Source organism: Chroicocephalus ridibundus, chromosome 12 (genome assembly GCF_963924245.1).
Source record: "Chroicocephalus ridibundus chromosome 12, bChrRid1.1, whole genome shotgun sequence".
NCBI lineage: Eukaryota > Metazoa > Chordata > Aves > Charadriiformes > Laridae > Chroicocephalus > Chroicocephalus ridibundus.
The window spans coordinates 16,077,842-16,099,138 of record NC_086295.1 but is presented as its reverse complement, the minus strand read 5'-3'; the positions used below and the strand labels follow the sequence as shown (position 1 = coordinate 16,099,138).

General features: G+C 53.4%; 1 protein-coding gene across 2 annotated transcripts in view; it reads right to left on the bottom strand.

Moving 5' to 3' along the window:
• The window catches only part of RALY (RALY heterogeneous nuclear ribonucleoprotein), a 142,644-nt gene that overhangs the window by 16,454 nt on the left and 104,893 nt on the right, over positions 1–21,297 (bottom strand). For both annotated transcript variants that reach the window (XM_063349970.1, XM_063349971.1), the window contains exons 3-4: positions 5,579–5,843; positions 445–517 (exon numbers count right to left, since the gene is read on the bottom strand). In XM_063349970.1, coding sequence (XP_063206040.1) covers positions 445–517; positions 5,579–5,834 — 329 coding nt within the window. In that variant the 5' untranslated portion in view covers positions 5,835–5,843. The remainder of the gene's footprint in view (positions 1–444; positions 518–5,578; positions 5,844–21,297) is intronic.

The window sequence follows — 21,297 nt, the reverse complement described above, 5'->3', positions numbered from 1 at the left end:
TTGTGCCCTATTCCTACTCCCCAGCTGGCAGAGCTGGGCTGGAGGGCAGCGCTCCTCCTGCTTCATCTCTTTCAAGACCTCTGATGTGGTCAAAGCAGGTACTGCCCGCCTTTCTCCAACAATCTCCAGGTCCAACGCCGTTCACAGGTTGGACCATGTCCAGGCTGAGTCCCCCGGGGCCACGGGTGTTGGCCGACCTTGGGTCTGCTGCTGATGCCTCTTGCTGTCTCTCCTCCCTGCAGCCTAGCACCGAGGGGCATTGCAAAGGCCAAGAAGCCCATGGGAGGGGAAGATGTGAATGTGCAGCAGTGGCCCGGGGCTGCCTGGGGTAAGGGCCAGGGGGCTCAGGACAGCAGCCTGTGGGGTGGGAAAATCAGCTCCAGCCAGAAGGCAAACACCAGTATGGAGACCTCGTTGCAGTGAGGTGGCATGGTGGAGACGTACCTGTACAACGCGGAGGCTGCTCTCTTCAGGCCTTTAGGTCTGTTGGGTTTAGGTTCCCCGGCCATGTTGATATCTGCAATGAACGGACACACAGCTGTGACACGGCACGTCCACGCTCACCGGCAGCTGCGCCCAACCACGCAGCAAGGAAGGCCGTGCACAGCCCTGCCATCAGCAGAAACAACCTCCTCCACATCTCCCACCGCATTCCCACCTGCTTTCAGCGTGTCTGGGGCCCTGCTGGGCCTCCACAGGAAGGAAAATATATGCTCGCGCTTGTCAAGTCTCTTCCCTTTCCTTTACAAAGCTACTAACCATTTATTTTTGAAGTCAACGCCCCGCACACAGTCTAACCCACGCACACAAATTCAGGACAGGTTTCTCAGGAAAACTCGGTGCTGTTATGATACGGCACGGACAATATATAAAACCGCTGCGTGCTGCCTACTGCTAACAATTTATGCCTTTGCTTCTTCTGGAATAAAAATGAGTGCTAAGCAGGAGCCAGCCAGGCACCGCCGTGGACTGGGCTGTGTTAAAAGCCGCACGGGGTGCAGGCACACGCCTGCAGCCACCCCAGCGGAGCTCGGAGGAGCATCTTCTACCAGGGCAGGTGAGAATGAGCTCTTCTAATCCACTGAGGAAATGTCACTCCTCGGCCTTGGTGCCAGAGGTGCTTTTGACATGAGAATAAAGCGATACAGGCAATTTCATGGAGGTTGCCGAGAGCCTGGCAATCTAACGCTGAGTGTGGCCCCAGAACCGCAGAGAGGGGAACACAAGGCTTCACCTCCGCGTCCTTTCTTGGCCCAGGAGCGAACAAATTCCCTGCTGGCATCTCCAATCAGCCCTAAACTTTTTCTGTTTTTCAGATCTATTCTGTCTAAATAGGCGCCAGACCTCTGGGTATGCCACATCCGAGCCAAGCAAGAGAGGATTTCCTTACGTAGCCTGCACTGGGCTGGACACAGGCTGCCCCACAGCACTGGGACAGGTCTTTGTGCTAAGCTGGTGGCACGAGTTATGGCTACTGAGGTGCAGGTGGATTTGAAGGTCCGCATCTGGGGCTCAGGGTTCGTGGATCTCTGACTGCAAACCGGGGTATTTAAGTTCTCGCCTCTTCAGGACTTGCAGGATGTGCCATGAAACTCAGCAGGTTTAAGCTTAGCAATTGTTGCTTTTTTCACGCGGCATGAAGGGGCTTCATGGAGAAGCATAGACCGGCTGGCCCGCTCACCATCAAAATAAAGAACTTGCAAAGTGATCCGAAGTGAACAGCATGCTGATTTCGCTACTAACCAAGAAAACCATCTCGAGGAGCACAAGAAAGCTGCAGCACTGCTGAAGCAACCTGAGCAGGAGCGGTACAGGCTGCAGACGTGGGACACGGCTCTGGAGGAGCACGGACACGCTCCCACTGCCCAAAGGTCGTGCTGTGCAATTCCTCAGGCTACCTTTTAGGGTCTAGCAAGAGACATCATTCCTACTGAAGCTGGAGCTTAGCCTATTCACAAGCTTGCATAACAAATGTGGTATTAGGGTGTCGCTCAGCCGTTACATTGGATGTTCCTCCGGAGGCACATTCAGATCAGAGCGTGTGTTTTCTCTGCTGCTTTTCACGCCCCCCCATCCTTCCATCCTCAGCTGCTAAGGGGGATGCAGAAGAGTGCAGGGGCTGAAGCCTAGCAGGGATGCGCGTGGCCATAGGACAGGTCTGTGGACAACTACTGCCAGCACATTATGCAGTCTGTGGAGCAACGCAACGCTTGTGGCAACGCTGTTTGTGTAAAGGAAGAGAGGAATAAATGCTTCCTTGGTGCATCCCAGAACACATCCCTGCTCAGCTCCAGTTCCCTTGTCGTGAACCCTTTTTGCTGTCAGGGTGCATCTCACCAACTGCCAGTCACTTCTCTTGCAAAATGGAGAGCTAATGACAGCACCGTGCTGATTAACACCCTTCAAGGGAGACGCGACGAAAGCCCAATGGAGGATAATGACAACAATTAGCTCAATTTGCTGGTATGCACCGCTAGAAATAGCACTGCTGAGCCTTCGTCGGTGCATGCAGACAGACCAGGAAATTTATACTTGCAACCTGTAGTGGTGATGAGCAGTCAGATCCCTTGGGACTCCCTTGATAGTGAACAAGGAGAGACAAGAGCTCAACATGCACATCAGCCTGGACAGATTTTGCATCTCATTCCTGTTCTGGCTCCCTCCTCTGCATCGCTGAATCCATCCGCGCACCCCAAGGCAGTATCCATCCCTCCTGCTCATATCCCGGCACCTCTGCCCACACGGCAGGGTGCGGTTGGATCCAGCTTCCAGTGCAGAGCTCCCCCACTGCCTCCTGCGATGACTGGGGTGTCTGGAGCCTCTGGAGAAAGCAAAGAGGTGGCCAGAACCTGCCTGGCAGAGCAGTCCGTGTCCCAGCACGTGATGGGCTACAGCCGTCGTTTCAAACATCTCCATTTTGTGGTACATTCAGTATCTTGCCGATGCGTCAAAATGCAAGTCCGATTGTTTGCATATCTGGTGATGAAGACGAAGAAAAAAGACAAAATGGAAGAAACGCTATCAGACCGCTCAGCTTGAGAGCTCACCTTAGCTGGGAGATGAGAGCTAGAAAGATGCTGCTGCTTCGCCCGTTCATTCTGGTACATGCTGGAAAATGTTACCTGCAGACTATCATTGGCACTGGGGAGCAGAGGCAGAGCTCAACCCTCCTGCCACTACGGGCACGCGTGACTGTCCCACGGCAGTGCAGGCAGCTGTTCCCCTGGAGAGACACATACCACCGAGAGCTGGAGGGTTTCTGCAAGGACCAGCTTTTCTGTGATCTATTAGAAGGAGCTGCAAGAGCCCCGATGGATGCTGCGAGGGCATATGAGATCCTTCGACTACGCGCCCGCTCAGGTGAGTCAGGCCCAGCACTCACAGCACGCGCCAAACTTGCATTCAAAAAAATGCTTTCCCACCACTTTTCTTAAACGCTGGTGCAAATTCTCTTTGCCATCCGAACAGCCGAGGCAGGAAAGGCAGTTTCACTCGAACGGTGCCATGCAGGGCTGCTGCGGCCGAGCCATCACAGCAAGTGCTTGCGGTGCAGGGGTGGCTCTGGATTCGGACAGGGATGCTGTCCTGCTGAGGGACCACCTGCTGGCACCGGGGAGGGGTGGCCTCGCACTATCAACAAGCTGCTGCCCCTGCGCAGGTTGGGGGTACTTTGCCCCTACGCCGGGCGCTGCCTTGAGCCACCGTGTGGGCAGTGAGTCCCCGTGAGCTCCGGCCATGCCGAACGCAGCCGCTTGCCTGGCAGTCATGGTTTGCAGCTCTTCCAGAGGATTGCACGGCTGCACCCTGATGAAGTTACTGGCTGGAGCTGCCAGGGCAGAGAGTAGCCAACCTTCCTGCTGCCCGCCTGGGGAGGGAAGTTTTCTCATCACCTCGAAGGACACCCCCAAAACCTTGCCCATGAACAGGAGCACGGACAGCCTCTTCAGCAATGTGTCTGCCACATTCCTTGCCTGTCCCATCCCGTCCTTCCTCTCCACAGTCCTGCGTGGCCATCACCTCCTCTTTTTTTAGGGGTGGACTTTCTACCTTGTTTTGCGCGAAGACATTTTCTAACCACATTGTTCAAGCTCTTCTTCTCTGCAGGATTCTCCTGAAAGGGGAGCGTCCCTGGGTTCATCCTCGTCCATGAAAGCCTGCTGAGCTCTTCTGTGGTAAGCCTGTCCCATGAAAGGAAGGCAGATGAAAGGGATCTGAATCTGCACCTCGTCCAGTACACGTGCAGGGCTCACAGCTGTAACAGAGTCCTTTTGTCTTGTCGGCACGCCAGACCTCTGGGACCAGCACTGAGAGTAAGAGGTTCCTATCACGGTAAACCTTTCACCTCTCTCTTGAGCTAAGGGGGCAGGTGCTGCCCATCTCTCAGCTGCATCTCCTGTATCTCTCCGGAGCATAGCGACAAAGCTCCTTTGCTCCCCAAGGCCCTTTTCATCATATCTACGAACCCTGCATCCCTGGGCTGGAAGCATCCCTGGCACACCGCGCTCCGCCTGGGTCTGCGGCTCCGCTCTCTGGGCCGTCAGAGAAGTGAAAAGAAGTTTCTGGTATTTGAATATACCATGAATGGAAACAGCACACTGTCTTAAAGATCAGATCCAGCACGCAACTTTTTATTTCAGACTGCTGTGCCAGAAGCAGGGTGGGAATGGGCTGCAAAACGCTTTCCTGGGTGCCCAATGCCCGCTGCCCGCAGCAGGCTTGGAAATAAGCATTTTTCATTAAAAATACTATCGTCAGTTCCAATTCTCAGCTTGGAGCTGGTGACAAGAGCTTCTCAGCAGGTGACACTTCAGAGCAATCTGCAAAATCAGGATGCAGCTGGGAGCAGCTGGGGTGGTTTTGTTTGTTATTTCTTATCACACAGCAGAGCAGATGAGAGACTTCCATGTGTCTGGGGGGCAGTTATCTCATTTAGCATCAGCTGGCTAAAGATTGTCTGAGCTAGTCAGAGCTAGACCATCACCTCTCTTGACACGCAACGGGTAAGGCCTGGTCCAGAAAGGGACCCAGGCAATCTCTTTTCCCACCCTTGTTCTTCCCCACCAGATCAAGGACAAGGACACGGGATGATTCAGAACTGTGTTTTAGCTTCTACAGTTGCAGCCTGTAATATGAGTTTTTGGGCCGCAATGTCACAGCTGTGAGGTTACAAATATCCCTGAATGGCCATGACCAGCCTCACCCCTGACCCCTGCCCACATGGGACCCAGGAGCCTTCAGCCCCCACCTGAGCTGTGCTGTAGGAGTGCTGGTCTCCAGCTCTGTCACAGCCATGCCTGTGCCTGGCCATGGACCCTGCTGATCCCGACCCTCTGGCTGACTTCCCAGCCTGGCCCCGGACCTGCCTTGTCACTATGGACCTCCTCAGCCATCACTGGGTTGTCTTTGACCTGCTCACCATCAGTGGACCTGACCCTGATCTGCAGATCGATGTCCCAGCTTGACCTTGGCCATCCCTTGGACCGGCCGTCCCCTGACCATCCCCTAGGGAGCAACCGTCCAGGTCCAGGTACAACCCGTGTTGTACCCGCACGCCCAAATGGCTGAAGAAAAGACTCACCCAGCGTCTGGCCAGCAAGCACACGCCCGTTCTCGCCCAGGACAGCGGCTCGCGCGTGCCTCTCGTTGGAGTACTGTACGAAGGCATAGCCCTTGTGAACGGAACATCCCACCACTCGGCCGTACTTGGAGAAAATGGTCTCCACGTCGGACTTCTTGACCACAGCTGTGTTGAGGTTGCCAATGAAGACTCTGGAGTTGATGGACTTGGGGTCATTCTTGTTTGTGATGTTGCTCGTCTGCACCTTCAATGACATCTTGAACACCTGAATGAATAAAGTGGGAGTCAGGAAAGTAGGAAGGGAATTACCGGAGTCTTACAAAAAGGGGGGGAGGGGATAAATCTCCCAGCAAGCCTGGAGCGAGGGAACTGTCTCCTCAACTTCAATTGGTTGCAGCTGAGGGGATCCCATCTCCAGAGAGCACCTGTATGTTGGGGAAGGGAATGTCGCAGCCAGTGCAAAACTTTTGCTGGAAACCCATGCATCAGGCTGACGCTCTGGGTGTAAGCTGATTGCTTTTGGGGGAGAAAACAAGATTTAAATAAATTTTACATCTGACTAAAAGCTTTAATGCTATTATAGGAAAGCTTTTACCTCTCTATACTTAATTGCGATGCAAAGAACTGCTCTTTTTAAAGCAGTTTTGCATTCAGCACCTTTGTTCATGCCCACCTTTCTGGGCTTTCCCCCGCTGAGCACCTCCCCACACAGGCCAGATCTCACCAGGCACAGGGACAGTTTGGTCCCTGCGGGCCCGCGCTGGCAGCTGGAAAAGGACTTGAGCTTTCTGGATGGAAACGAAGAGATTTAATGGTGAAGCGACCCATGTGCTCCCATCTGCTATCTGCACTCTGCTGCCCGCCTGCGCATTTACACGCTGGGCTCGGAGCTGAATTTTGTGCAAACAGGAGGTGTCACTGTTAGCTTGGGAATCACTAAACCATCAGCCAGATCCGCTGGAAGCCACTCCAACCCGCTGCCCGTAGCTTCAAGGTGTGATCCTCCAAGTTTCTTGCCTGGGCTATTTCACGGGCAGCCCCCAAGAAGAGGCTTCACCTCTGAGGACCAAGGGACAGGGATGGAAATGGTGTGAAATTAAAGCTAGTCTGGCTGCCCCATCACACTTCTGCAGCAAAAATTACAGCTGCCCAAAGACATCAGTTTGATTTTCATCTCCCAGAAACAGAGGGGATGCTTTGGGATCGCTGTTGCGTGCTGCATACGTAGCGCGTGGCATTTACCCGGGAAAAGTCAGCTCAGAGCCGTGGAAGCTATTTTATGATGCTCTTCCCCAGCCCCTTCCAGCAGCGCCCGCAGGTACTCCCAGCACCCGGGGCAATGCCACCAGGATTTCCACAACTCCAGGCAGCCTCCAAGCCTGGCACGGGGGAGGCACTGTTACCGCAGTGCCACGGTGTCCCCTCCCTGGTAGTCCCCAGCATCTGCCTTGGCACTGGGCAGAGCTAAAGCCCTGCCTGGCTTTGGGGCTTTGGCTCTGTGGGCTCCAAGTCCAGGTTTGTAGGAGCAGCCTGGCCCAAGGGGGCATGGTGGCACCTGCCTGGCTGCACGGGTGCAGCTCCTGTGGGCCTGCTCACCCTGGGCCCCCAGCCCTGGCAGGCTCCGCTCGCCCGCACCCAGCCTGCCCGAGGCACCGACACCGGCAGTGTGCGATGCTCTGGCTTCGCTGAGCCCTAAAACACATAGTTAGTCTTTCCTACACCCCTCGCTGTTCAGGCAGAGGCCTGGGAAAACGCTGCAACGTTTCCTGACGTGCTTTTTGGGGTTTCATCCAAGACTTTCAAAGAACCTAAGTCCTCCTTCTTCCCTGTCTTCTCCTACACAGAGCTTCCACACAGGACACGAAATCTCTGGCTGCACCTCTCTCCCCCTAAACTTCTTAGGGGGGGTAACTTCGTTATACCTATCTCACCCCTTTGCCAGGTGAGCCCCATTTTGGCTTCTTGGGTGACAAATGTCCTTCTGACGGAGCCTGCTCAGCTGCTGGCCCCCCAGGACACCTCGGGGGGGCTGCTTCTGCCCATAGTCCCATTTTGCCTGAGGGTACTTCTACCCACGCAGACAAGCGTTAGGGCTCGCTGCTGCTACCTCTGTGTCTCCAGCACTTGAAACTCCAGTCCAGCATGGAGCTAAAGAGACAACAGAGGAGACCCACCCAGATGGTACCTGCAGCCCGACCCAGGGAGACACGGAGCATTTTAACACTGATTTCAATCAATGAGCTCTGAACAGACAAGCTGTGATGTCCAGACCTCTGCCTTTTTCATTTTCAGAGCACAAAGGACTGGACACTCGATTCCTTCCATCGTTTAAAGCCGGATCATACAGAGCGTTTGGAGATACCTGGCAAGGCTGATCCTCCACACGGAGCAGGGGGAGGATGCGATGGCACAATAAATCTCATCCGGCTCTAACCCCTGTGACTTTATTAACCTACCGTTGAGGTTGGAAATGATCTCCCTGCTAAATCCAATCAAAAAAAAGTTAGACGTTGTCTGAGTGTGGCTTGTCATATTTGCCCTTTCACCCTCACACATTAAAAGAGCCGGAGACTTTTGTTTTTTTTTTAAAAACAGTTCCTGGCAGCACGGTGTTCCTAAAAACACTGCAAAAAATAACCAAAGGACAGGACTTCTAAGGCACCGAAGTGAATTAAATCCTCACATCTTTGGCAAGTGGTACCTGGCCTCTTCAAGTTGCTCAAAGTTCCAACCCGTATATAACCTCGTTTAATGCTATCTATTTTAACGTACTTTTGCAGTGCAGTCTGGAAGAGGTTCACAAAGGAAACTGTCTGCATTCTTGGTGCAAAAATGGAGAAATGGAGGGAAAGCCAAGGCTGTTTCCAGTCATTCAGTCACTCTGGCTACCCAGCTTGAGCCTCAAGGACTCTCTTCTCAGAAATCACAAGTATCTGCAAAAAGCCTGGCCAGAGGCTGCTCCAGGATGGCCAGTTCCCGGACAATCACCATCCTAAGCCCTCCAGGATCACATGAGGCTGTGTGGGACCTTCAGAGTGCATGCACACAGGTAGGGTACCCGTATCCAGGTAGCCCTGGACTGTCTTGCTACCCAAGGACACGTCCGACCCCTTGTGAACCCATGGCTCTCCCAGCCCCGGGGTTTCAGCAATGTTGCACGACAGTGACTTCAACACGTGGCTTTACACTTGGTGACTCTTGGGAGTTTCCATTTCCTGATGCCCATATTTTCTATTTCAGAGTAAATCTGCCCTGGCACCTCTCTTGCCCGCACCAGCCCATGTCACACGGACATCTTTGGCCCCACGTAGCTACTTCCCCTCTAGATGATGCCCTCCCACTTTTCCATCCTTGCCTATCTGCCAGAGTTTATGCAAGTCTCCAACCCACTTTGCTACCCACCCTCAACCCTCCTTTCCCCCATCCCATGTCCCCGGAGGAACTCCTCTTGCAGCTGGCCTCCAGGCAGATTACGAGTCCTTATCACTGCCCTTGGAGCCCCACCATCCAGCTTGCACTGCTCTTGGAGGCCACCCATCTGGACTGCTGTGCCCCAACTTGGATGCCAGGGTGCTGTGGGAGATCACGTCAAAAGCCTTCCTGAAGTCAAGGCAGACAACACCCATGTCACCTTCTTGGCCACACACTTCGCCACAGAAAGTGAGTAGGTTGGTCACATTTGGCCATACCATTTCCAGGTCTGGCGCGGCTGCAGGCTCTCTCTTCCTCAAAATAAAATATAGCGCTCAAATAAAATATACCCCTTTCTCTGTTTTCCCACCCCACCTCTGAAGAGCTTTACTGCTGCTACCCCAAGCCCCAGCTTAGGGATGCATGAAGCCGCTGTTTGCCCAAATCCTTCCCAAATTCTAACGAGCCCAGAATTGTGTTATTTACAATCGCCTGAATCTCTGACCAGCTGTTTGCAGCTGCAAACACCAATTGCATCAGGGCACTGAGCTCCTTAAGCCCATGTAGGAGGGATGTGGGTTAAGCTGCCTCTGTGCACGGAAATAGAAAGGGCCGCCTGGAGGATTTGGGTAGGATGAGGAGTGTGTGGGGGCATAAAACATGTGGTTTCCCCCCCCAGATCTAATGGGCTGCCCTCTCTCAGTGGGTACAACACCAGCCAGCAAGGCTGCTGTCAAAGGATCCTGCACTCTGTGGGCTTGTTTTAAAAATAAAAGAGCTGGATGAAGATGGGCCGTTCCTCAGGTGGGCACAAAAACACCAGATGGATCTTCACTTGGAGAAGGACATCTAAGGCAACTCCGAAGGTATGACCTTGGCTGCCATGGAGGTGGGGGCGTGCAGGAGAACCTGTGCCTCTCCCAGGTCCCTGCTCCCCCAGCCCCACCTTGCACCCTCCTTGTCTGGCTCCTGTGACCTTCCCCCCACTCCTCTCCTCCCCACCTGCGACGCTGGGTCCCCCCGATCTGATAAAGCCTGTGGCTGTAGGACCTGGCGACAGGAGAACTGACTCCCAGCACCCATCGCGGTACCGGCAATGGGGCGGGTAGCTCAGCGTAACCCCTCCCTCGGCAGAGCCTTTCCCCCAGGGCTCCGCACATCGGGGCCATCTCGGGACACCGCAGGTCTGCGCAGGAGACGTGCCTGTGGCTGACGAGCCATGGGACGGGGCCACCAGATGGCAAACTCAAGGTCAGGCAAGGTGACGGCCACGCCGCTGGGAAAGACTTTTGGGAGGAAGCCAATGAGGACCCGAGATCTCTGGGGACGGGACGCTCTCCCAGTGCCATCTGCCCGCTGGCTTCGGCAGGGAGCATTGTCCAAGGCCAGGGAGCTGGGTCTCTGGGCTTCTAGTACGGCATTGCTCTGAGACTTCAGGCACCATCAGTGATGCCCTCCGTTTCGCAAGCAGCCTGCACGGCTCTCATTTAGCAGCTTATAAAACACTCAGCATTTGGTGTTCAAAAACCCTGTGCAAAGCGCTCTTCTGCTGTCCCCACGCAAGCCTGGCGTCCCCGGGAGAAAACAGCCTCCCTCGCCTTCTCTGTCCCATTCATTTAGGGTTTCTTCTTACACACAATATTCATTTCGCATCACTTATTGGCCCCCTTACTCCAACAACCGGAAAGGACATTTTAATCATCGCATATTAATATTTCATACTCCACCTAACTGCCTTCCAGCAGAGCACTTTGCGTTGTGCCCAGATTAAATCTAGCCGAGCGTCAGCCACGTCGGCTTAGCATCCCTTCCACGTGAAACGAAAGAGCTCGCCCGTGCAGGGCGACAAAGTACAACGTCTTCTCAAGCTGCCGGCTCTTTGATACGCCACGTAGAAAGCAGTGGCCGTGAGTCAGAGCAGAGTATCTTGGTGATATGTCTGATGAGAAAAATATACACGGCGGAGACACATATCACTGGTCATAGATGAATATTCTAATAACTCCACTGTCTTCAGCAGATGCATTTTCGCAGCTATTATTTCACCTTTCCTCCCCCAACCCACAACGGCAACAAAACAGACTTGAGGTGGAAAACAGAACAAGGCAAAGAGCAACTAATAATAATACTTAGATATAGATAAATGAATGCATAAAACGGTTCTTCATCTGTAGGACCTCAAAGAGCACCAAGGACAGATTGGCATGATTATCCCTGTTTTCTGCAAGGTAAACTGAGGCCCAGACAGGAGAGGTCTGGGATGGGGAGGTTTGTGCCACTGACCTCACCAATGCTTACAGAAACGTCGTAACGTCGCCTCTGGCTCCCAATCGCCCCCAAAGACAGATGCACTTAAGGATGAGCTTGTCAGAAGTTCCTTCCTTCCCTCCTGTGTGTCCCATGTCCCTCTGTAATGGCAGGTGCCTGTGCTCATGGGAACCCTGTGAGCTCTGCAGGGGACAGCAGTCGAGCCACACCGTGGTGCCCCCAGAAACACGTCCGTCTGCACCCGGACGCCTCAGGGCTCCCTAACCATCCTTTGACCATCGTCAAAACCTGCCTCGACACGTTCCTGTGCCACCTGCTGTGGGTGACCCTGCTCTGGCAGGGGGTTGGACGGGATGATCTCCAGAGGTCCCTTCCCACCCCTGCCAGCCTGTGATTCTGTGGTCCTGCAACCTGACCCCGCCATACAACCCAGGACCGCAGCACTCCCTGGATTTATCCTACCCCCCCGCCCCGGCTACGCACGGCACAAGGAAACCTGTTTACCACCACCAGGCTGAGAAGAAAATAGGACATGGCATTGCCACCTCCAGGCTGAGAAGAAAATACGACATGGCATTAACTGAGATTTCTACCCCAAGAACACAAGGACACCCCCCTGAGACATCTACTAGGGGTGGTGAGGACCACTCTGAGCTCCCAAAAGCTCCCACGCTCGAGGAAAGGCTGTGCCTGCCTAATTGTGCCCCTGCTCCGGACACCCACCACCAAAATCCCCTCCCCGCCAGCGCTTCTCCTCTCTTCCTAGGACAACATGGCTGGAAACAATGTCACGCTCCCTGCTGCCGCTAACATTCAGGAATCCCTTAAAAATATTGATATTCAATCCTTTAACAGCCCAAGGCCAGAGCTGGTTTACTTGATAAGCTATTTTTCCTCCCTGCTTTAAGTGCCTTGCTTCACAGATTAGCTGTTTAATTGAGAGCCAGGTGTCTGAAAACCCCAGGGGCCTCAGTCTTAGTGACGAACTGTCAAAGGCGGCGGCTGCAAAGAAAAACCACCGAGCCCCACCACTCTCTCCTGCAGAAAGCGCTCTTTATTTCAGCGTGACAGCAACACGCAGCCGGGCTGTTATTCTCCTCTTATCACGCTTGTTCACAAAACGGGAGATGCGGTTTTTCATCCCGTCTCCATCCGGTAACAAGTTTTCCCAACTTAGCTGGCTTTCCACTGGGAGCCAGATGACAAATGAAGACAAACGAGGAGCCAAATCCGCTCCCCGCCAAGTCTGGGGAAAATTTGGCATTTTGGGGTGCCAAAAAAAAGCAGCAGCAAACCTGCGTCCTGCCAGCACGCGTGATGGATGTTACAGACCGTGGTGCACCCACGACGCTTCAGCGTGGTCCTGGTGACGCCGTGGTGATGCTGGGTGGTCCAGGGCTGGTGCACCCCTGCTCAGATGCTGGAGGAAGCCCGACCGACGCAGCTCTTGGGTCAGGTCTGCTTTAACCATCTCGTATACTCTGGCCCAGGACACGACCCAATCCTGCACCGCCTTCTGGAGGCTTTTTGGAGGTTGCCCCCCCGCTTTCATCCCAAACCTTTGACGTCTGTACATCTTTCTCGCCGCTTCCTTGCAAGTGGTAAGAAAGATGATTTTTAAGGAGGAAGAGGACGTTTCACATGCCCCAGCACAGATGAACTGGCCCGGCTGTCACACAGCGCGCATCTCGCTTCGGGCAGCCATCAACCCCGACACTTGGCTCCGAGGGATTTCTGACTAGACCGGCTTTTCTTTTAGCCAAAAAAAGCAGTTTTAAAAAGAAACACGGCCAGCTACAAGACAGAGGGACTCCACTGATTGCAGTGCCACAGCCCTGCTGATAGCACTGAAACGCACACGCATTTAAAAGCCAAGTCCCTGCTGCCCCCGGTGCCAATCACTCCTCCCCGGGGAGCTGCGAGTAATTTGCTAGTGAAGTCACCAAACGCCAGAGCCAAGCTCTGAAGCATTAGTTTAATAACCAACACAAACCCTCCAATCTTTTTAATAACGTCTGAGTCCCCAACACGTCCTGCCTGGAAACCCGGAGGGGCTCAGCCCTCCTCCCAGAGAGCGCAAAGACCCAGCTCGCTCCTGTGCGGTTCAAGAAATAGAATAAACTGGAAGGAAACCTGTCCTTGGATTTTCTGGGGAAAACCAGCTTCGATTCTCCAAAACGTGACTGTTAGAGGATCAGAAAGTTATTAAAAAAAGGGGATAGACAACGAGGTCGCTATTATTAGACTAGTTCTGCAGGACCAGGGCTGTCTTTTGGGGGAATTTCCGCTATGTTGAGCGAGCTGGAGGGGCCAGAAAGCTGTAGATCAGCTCAGCTGGAGCCAGACTTGCTTTTGTTGTGAAGCTGTGGGTTCCCTTTGCAAACATTTTTTCCCCTGTAAAGTGCAACTGAGCACAGCCTGGTAAGGGAGGATGCTCTTGCTGTGGGCAGAGCGAGTCCTGGGGTCTCTCGAGTGCTCTTTTGGGCTGTTCCACCAGACGTGGGGCTCCTTGTACGGGGTATGTGAATTTTTCCAAACGCTTCCCAGGGCTACGCTTCGCAGACGAGTCAGCCCAGACCTGCCCAGGCTCAGGCTTTGTCGGTGGCAGTCGCTCACCTGGCTCCCGGTCACCGCAGAGGTGCCCATCTCTCAGGAGCCCCGGCGCCATCCCCAGCCCGGCACTCCCTGTTGTCACCCACCCCTGCCCACACTCCACACCCACGCCACCCCTTCAGGGCTGGGTGGCTGGGGCAGAGAAGGAGAAGGCACCCACGCTGCACGGCAGCCCACCCTGCATCCCCACAGCCCCCCCGACATCTTCGCTGGGGGAGCCTGTTCTGCCTGAGGACGCTGTTTCCTCCTCCCGAGCGTGCAGGCCCTGCAGGCTCAGCTGAAGGGCCCAGTTTCAGCCCCGTTTCCCCCCTGCACGTCACATTTCCCTTGACAGAGTGAAATGGCATCAACACCTGACATGTCAGGAGACAGGCCGCTAGAACAGCCCTGGACGGGGACCCGTGATGACACCCAGGGTGATGCGTCTGCATCCCCCGGGTGCCGGGACAGCACCCAGCAATTCCTGCCTTCGCAAGCAGCCGGAAACTCCCGGAGGGCTGGGGGTCACAGCCGTATTTATAACCCCATCTCATTGCCTTGCTCTCCACTGGTGCTCGGGTCTCAGTTTGTGGGGTGGGTGAAGGGGGGGGGAGACCTGCCGCCCACCCCTGGTCTCCGTCAGTCCTGCCGAGACGGAGTCTGCACCCGGCCTGCGCTCTCGCAGTGCTCAGAGGAGAAAGCAAAGCTGCCGAGCGGGTGGGAGAGAAAACATCAGCCGAGTCTGGCTCATTAAAGCACATTTGCTGCAGGACGTAAGCAAATAATCCAGACTGACACCATTAGCTCGTCGGAGATGCCGAGTTCTGCCTCTCGCAGGGCTCTGGCAGGAGGGGCTGACTCCATCCCCTTGATCCATCTCCCTTTATGCCACGGCTGACGCACTGGGAATTTTTTACATCGGCGCATCCTCCCCCAGTGCCGCCCTGGGCTCGGCGCGGCTGCAACTCACCGTCACCACGACTCGTTGCCTCATGTCACCTATTGCCAAAGCACGGGGACGTCCGAGTGCGGGGACATCCGCGGTCCCGCCTCTGTGCCGGACGGCGGCGTGCGAGGCAGAATCCGTTTCCTGAACCTCGCTGGTTTGGAGCGATAAGTCCACAAATTTGGGGTTCACTCCCGTTTGGTGCAGGGTGCTGCCGCCCAGGCGAGCGGATGCTGAGCACGCAGCGGCATGAACAGAATTAGCTCCCTCGTAATCTTCCTTCAACTGCCCGTTCTTGCTATGCAAATAGCCTCCTTTTTTTAATTTTTAATTAAAACAACAAGTCATTTCAAACTGGAGGAATCCGGCCAATCCTTTGAAAACCTGGCTCCGATTTAAATTTCAGTGCAACTGGTAAATCCTTCATAAAGAAGCAATAAATAATCAATTGCTGTGTTAATAAGGATTTAATCAGTCGTTAAAGGTACAACGGTTACAAAATCTATCAGGTCAGCATATAGTTTATAGCCGTAGCTCTGCCCTACATATTATTCGTGTCTATAGAAAGCTTAAAAATCTATTCATTAGAGTCTTAAATCCTTCCTTATCAGCATGATAAAGGGATGACCTATGGCTGGAAAATCCGAGATCCACCCCAGCAGCCCCTGCAGCAGCCCTGCTCCTTCCCCTGCCCGTCCCCACAAATATGGGGCTCGCTCCAAACGCTGCACAGCTCATCGCGCACAGGCGCGTGGCCGTGCTGGAGCTCACGGGGCTCCCCGCGGGGCAGGACACGGCTCCAGTAAGGGAGGTTTCAGGAGGTAAGTACATAGACGTGCTCCTCACCGTTGGGGTCACGATGCTCTGCCTTTACACCAAAGCTGCTGCTCTACGTCAGCTTTGGACCTGCTTGATAAAGCCAAAGTCTCTCCTTGGGCCGAGACAGACAAACGCCGTCCCACCAGCAGCGCGACGTGACAGCAAAGAGCATCCAAAGCGCCCCTGACCCCAGTCCTGCCCTTCGGTTCAGAGCTGAATTCCTTGGAAAACAAGGATGTCTATCGTGAAAACAAGGATTTTCAGGCAAGTATCAACCTTGGCGGGTTAAATTTGGGTTTCCGCTCCCATGCTAACAACACTGCATTTAAAACAGAAGAGCAAACAGGGCCAAAAAAAGAAATCCCACCATTAGTACTGTGCTAGAACCAAGAATTAGGGCATCTTCTGAAGCCCACATGGATCAGCTCCCCGGGTTTCCCCCTCCTCAGCAGCTCTTTGACTGTCCACCTGAACGTGGACTCCCCATTCGCATGGAACTTTTCTGGACTCTGATTTTCCATGGAAATATTTTTAAAATTAAGGCATTTTTCTCCTAAAAAAACCCACCAAAGCCAGGATCATCCTTTGATTGCAGAATATGCAACAAGTAGACTTTTCAGGAGTCTCTGCTTCTAATCATCTTGGAAATCTCCCGTGAACAGACTCACATTCTTTTTGACAGCAGCAAAATAAATTTTAAAGGTCAATTGAATCAGATAAGCCCAGGCTGGCAGCACTTGCAGATGCAGAATTCCATGGATAACATTTAGCTTATGTTTGAGAACAGAAACAAAATTCTTTGGAGGAAAGAATCTTTAAAAAGAAAAAAGAAAAAAAAAAAAGGAAAGAAAATGAAAAGGAAACAGCAATTAAATAGAATGTCATCCGTAATCCCACTGGTGCAGAACCTGATGATTACCTACTGGGCTATGGACAATGCTGCATGTATTAATCTAATTAAAGTCCTTTTTTACAGGCATCTGAAGCCAGCTCATTAGTGTGTTACTGAGATGCTCATTAATGGCTGGCCGTGACTAATTCCTTGAGAATTATTCTTTAATTCTTTATCATTCACAAGCCTAATAGGAAAACACAATGTTTCCATCCCCCACTCTCTCACTCGTAGGCAGTGGAGACAGGTTCTCATCAGCCACCTATTGACTTGATGTTCCTTAACGAACATTCCCCGGCCCCCCCCCCTCTCCCCAGCCCAAATGTTGTTTTAACAGCAAATGATTTATTTATGAGGAAAAGCAAGTGAACTTTCTGGGAACTTTCTTAGCTGTTAATGAACCGGCACCTTCGCTGCTGCTTTTTGCATCTCCCTGCACGCGGCAGAGAGGAAAAGGAGTGGTGGAAGAGTGGGGAACCCAGTCTGGCCCCAGAAGAGCCTCCTGCCCAGGTTCATGAGCCCTGTGCTCACCTCCTCATCCAAAACCCCTCTGGCCATGTCTAATGGGTGGCCTCAGGGGTACTCCCAAGCTCCAACATTGGGCCATGTCCCACCCTACACAGAGCACGATGCAGGTCCCTGTGGGAAGGATGTGTGGACCTCTTACCATAAGGCAACACTGAAGTAGGGGAAAAACGTGGGCTCCAGGAGGGACCTCGTTTCATGCTGCCAACCCACCACCAGATAATTCAATCCCCTGCCAGGGCCACCCAGCTCCCAAAGAGGAGCTGCTGCAGATGGAGCTTCAGTGATGCAGTTCTTGTTATGCAGCTCCACCAGTGTCTTCTAAGCAGAAATCCTGCATTTTGATGCCATGGCTTCTTTCACACGCAAATGCTGCTCTGTTTCCAGCCAAACTGGTCCTGCCCATCCCCTGGGCTGTGTTGTGCTCCTGGGGCCATCCCTGCCTCTCCCAAGCCATGAGGGCTATGGTTGGTCTTTCTGAATGACTGAGCAGAAGTCAGGGATCTCTACATCACCATGTGCTTCCTGCCGCTGGGGACTTTAGCAAAGCCCCGCATGCCAGGAGATTTGGCAAAACCGTAAGCTGAGGAGGATACCCTGAGTGGAGTCACCACCTGCAGAGCAAAGGGGCAGCTCCAGTCCCCTCCAGTCCACTTGGCCGGACTGCTCCTCCAAAACACTTGTCCATGTTTTCCTACAGAGAAAAACAGCTGATCTTCCCCCCACCCGCTATGGGACTTCATGTCACGGGTATCCCCGAAGCCAGGTGCTCCCTCCCCGGAGACCATGCTGCTGGGGAGGGGAGCAGGACACAAGGTGGGGAGCCTTAGGGAGCACAGAGGGAGAAAAAGCTGCTGGTCCTTGGCACACTAACTCTCAATTCTTTATAACAGCTGAGGTTTTTGACATGCTCCTTTCCTCTCTCAGGGTTAACTACCAGCTTTTCAGCCTTTCACAATTACTTCAGACACTTTAAATATGCAGAATGACATAAATGATTAAGATACAGATCTCTGTAAAGTTGCTGAGATGTGGGCTCCTACTTCACTTCTGGTGGGATTTGCTGAGGTTTGGTTGTCTAAACGCCACCTCCGAGGCTCCACAGAGACTGGGGAGGCACCCTCACCCCAAAGAAAGCATCTGAGATGGGAGGGATGAAGCCTGCAGTGATGGGAGAGGGAGACCTGAAATGCAGCTGAGCCACTCGAGGTGACTTCTACAGCAAGACCCACACTGGTAGCCATCCCCTTTCCTCCTGAAAAATAGTAAATCCTGCTCTCCATCTACTGGCCCTTGCCTCTGCAGTTCTATGTGGATGCAAAGCCTAGGAGAACACCTGGTTCTACAGAGGTACACCCGCTCCCGCGTGCTGTGCTGCCCTCAGCGTTGGCTCGCCCAAAGCCCAGAGGTGACTGATGGTCTGGCGATTTTCCCACCGACGTCAGTGGGCTTTGGGTCAAAGCCAGAGATGAAGGTACGTCAGCTACTGCTCTCATTCGCCATCAATAACGTCACGCTAGCCTTGCACGCTGTGATTATGCGTGACGGTTCAGGACCGTGTGGACTCTCGGGGCTCCCTCTTGACGCTGGTTTCATCCCTTCACACTCCGCCGGCCCTTCTCCACGACAGTATCACCCTTCCCTTCGCAGCGCTACGCTCCCACAGAGCGGGTAAAAGACACAGACCCCTTTTTTAATAATACAGAAAGATTAGTAACCCATCATTGTTTGTTGATTATGGTCATTCTTTTCTGTAAATGAAGTTTAAAAGTCATTAAAAGATTTGTCAGCTGTGACTTATGAGCCCTTCTTGCCGTAGAGGAGTGAAGCAATGACAAATACCCTCCACCGCCGTATCATCTGTTATGTGTTAGAAGTTGCCACGTTCCAATTACCAGGGACCCACCGAATCCGCAAACGAAAAGCAACTCAAATATCCTACACAGCTGCTGGGACCATTAGTCAGAGCTGGCGGGTTTCACTGCCACAGCATCAGGGAGTCAGCAATAAATAACGCTTTGCATGCGGGCAGGGCATCGCTGGCTACCGCTTTATCCATGTTAATTATGCCTTGGGCCCACCTTTGGGGAGGTGGAGCAACTCCTGGCTTCCCAAGCAGGAGACACGGCTGAAGGGCTGCAGGAGCTGAGGACTGGGACCACTGGGACATGACCAGCATCGGGTGGTGGGTCGGAGCCAGGAGAGCTCTACAGCTGAATCAAAAACGAAATAAAAAAAAATCATCTTGCTTGTTTTTCTTGCTTGCAGCACAGCGGCAAAGGAGATGGTTAACGCCAAGTGCTGTGCTGCCCTGGAAGCCGCTTCCAATGAAGCCTTTCACGCTGGGGCAGCCACAAAACCCTGAAGACAGAGAAGGGCTCAGTTATCAATGATCTCAATGAGGAGACGAGCTCAGATCTCAATGATCTGACATCTTCTAGTGGGAGGTGTCCCCGCCCATGGCAGAGGGGGTGGAACTAGATGATCTTTAAAGTCCCTTCCAACTCTCAACCATTCTACGATTCTATGATCTGCCCTGGTCCTGCCAGCCTGTGCAGGCAGCAGAGCCCGGCTCACCCCACTTCGCCTTGTCCCCCCACCCAAGGAAGCTCCTCCTGATGGCACAAGGAGGAGGAACATGAAGCACAGAGAGCATGTGCTTGCTGTGAGAGCAGCTAGTGTTGTACATGGTACAGGAGATCTGTCTGGGGTGCAGGACACAGGGCCACCTTTCTCAGGTACCCAGGGAAGCGTCTGAGTCGCCCACCATCCCTGGAGGTATTTAAAGGACATGTAGATGTGGTGCTGAGGGACATGGTTTAGTGGTAACTTGGCAGTGCAAAGTTAACGGTTGGACTTGATGATCTTAAATGTCTCTTCCAACCAAAACAATTCCATGATTCTATGATTCATCCCGGCCAGCAGGGCCTGGCATGGCCCGTTGTGTCTGCTCTGGGATAGGGGGGTTGGTTCCCATAGCTCATCCTGACGGAGGCATCCGGTTAAAGTCAAATTTTCCTGGCAGGGCAGTGGCCAGCACTGGCACCAAACACTCCCTGGCTCTGTGGGGACCCTGCAGCTCCTCACCCACACGGTCTGCTGACCTTGCCCTTCCCATGGGATGCTGAACAGCTTCCCTGCACCAGAGGGGCATTCCTTCTGCCCACGCAGGGCTCCCAGATACCCCAGGGAAGTCAGGACCAAGTTACTGTCCCCTGAAGCGTGGCAGGAAGGTAGAAGCTCTCCAGGTCTCTGTAGCATCCTTTCTCTAACCCTTGCCCCGAGGACCGACCCCTGCATGTGGGTTATACGCAGAGCTGATGCCCACCAGCAGCTCCCAGTGCTCGCCCACCGCGGGGGAAGGGCATGCACCAGATGTTACCAAACTGTCTGGGTGATGTCCGGGGAACGCTGTAAAGCTGCTTGTTAACAAAACAGCTTATAAAATCAATTAGATCCCATTAAATTCCAATTTGGCCCTCATCACACTTAACCTACCCTGTGAGAGGGGTAATGGCCCATGGAAGTTTATGGCCTGTTTGGCTTTCATTTGTCAGGCATGGTGGAGGGACCACTCACAATGGCAACCCTTGCTTTCCCGGGCAACAAAATCCACCACTGAAATCTTTGAGACGAGCTTCTCCCCAAGCTTTTCTCTACCGGAGCCCATTGGAGGAGTCCTGGAGGAGCCACAACAGAGCAGGGACGCGGCGCTGCCGTCGAGACCCACTCGTGGGGCTGTCACGACAGACCAGACCACTGTGTCAGGGGCTCTGTGTCCTGCCTCTGGCAGTGGCCAACACCCAACTGCTTCCCATAACGCCAGCAGAGAGAACTAATGTGCCTGCTCAGTGCGAAGAACTGCCTTCCGCTCCCCTGAAGTGCACGGCTGACATCCTCATGTATCAAGGCTGATTATCTTTCATTCACCCTCCCTGGTCACGCACAGCAGCAGGCAGGAATTTATCCCGTTAACCCTATTTTATCCTATTTAACCCTATCAAATCTGATCTTTTATCAGATTTGGCTGCCTGGGGCCGCGTCTACCATCACCAACCCACAGATCTTTGGAGACTCACCCGAGTCAGCATGGCTTTCAGCCGCTGCTTGCTTTCCTTGCTCTGTAGGGCATCTTTGACTATCCCCAAGGACTGCGAGCAGAAACAGTTCTGTCTGGACATGACTGCTCCACAATTACTCATTTTAACAGTAGCAGTCATTGGAAAAGCAAAAGAAGAAGAATGATTTCATTTTCATAACCTTGAG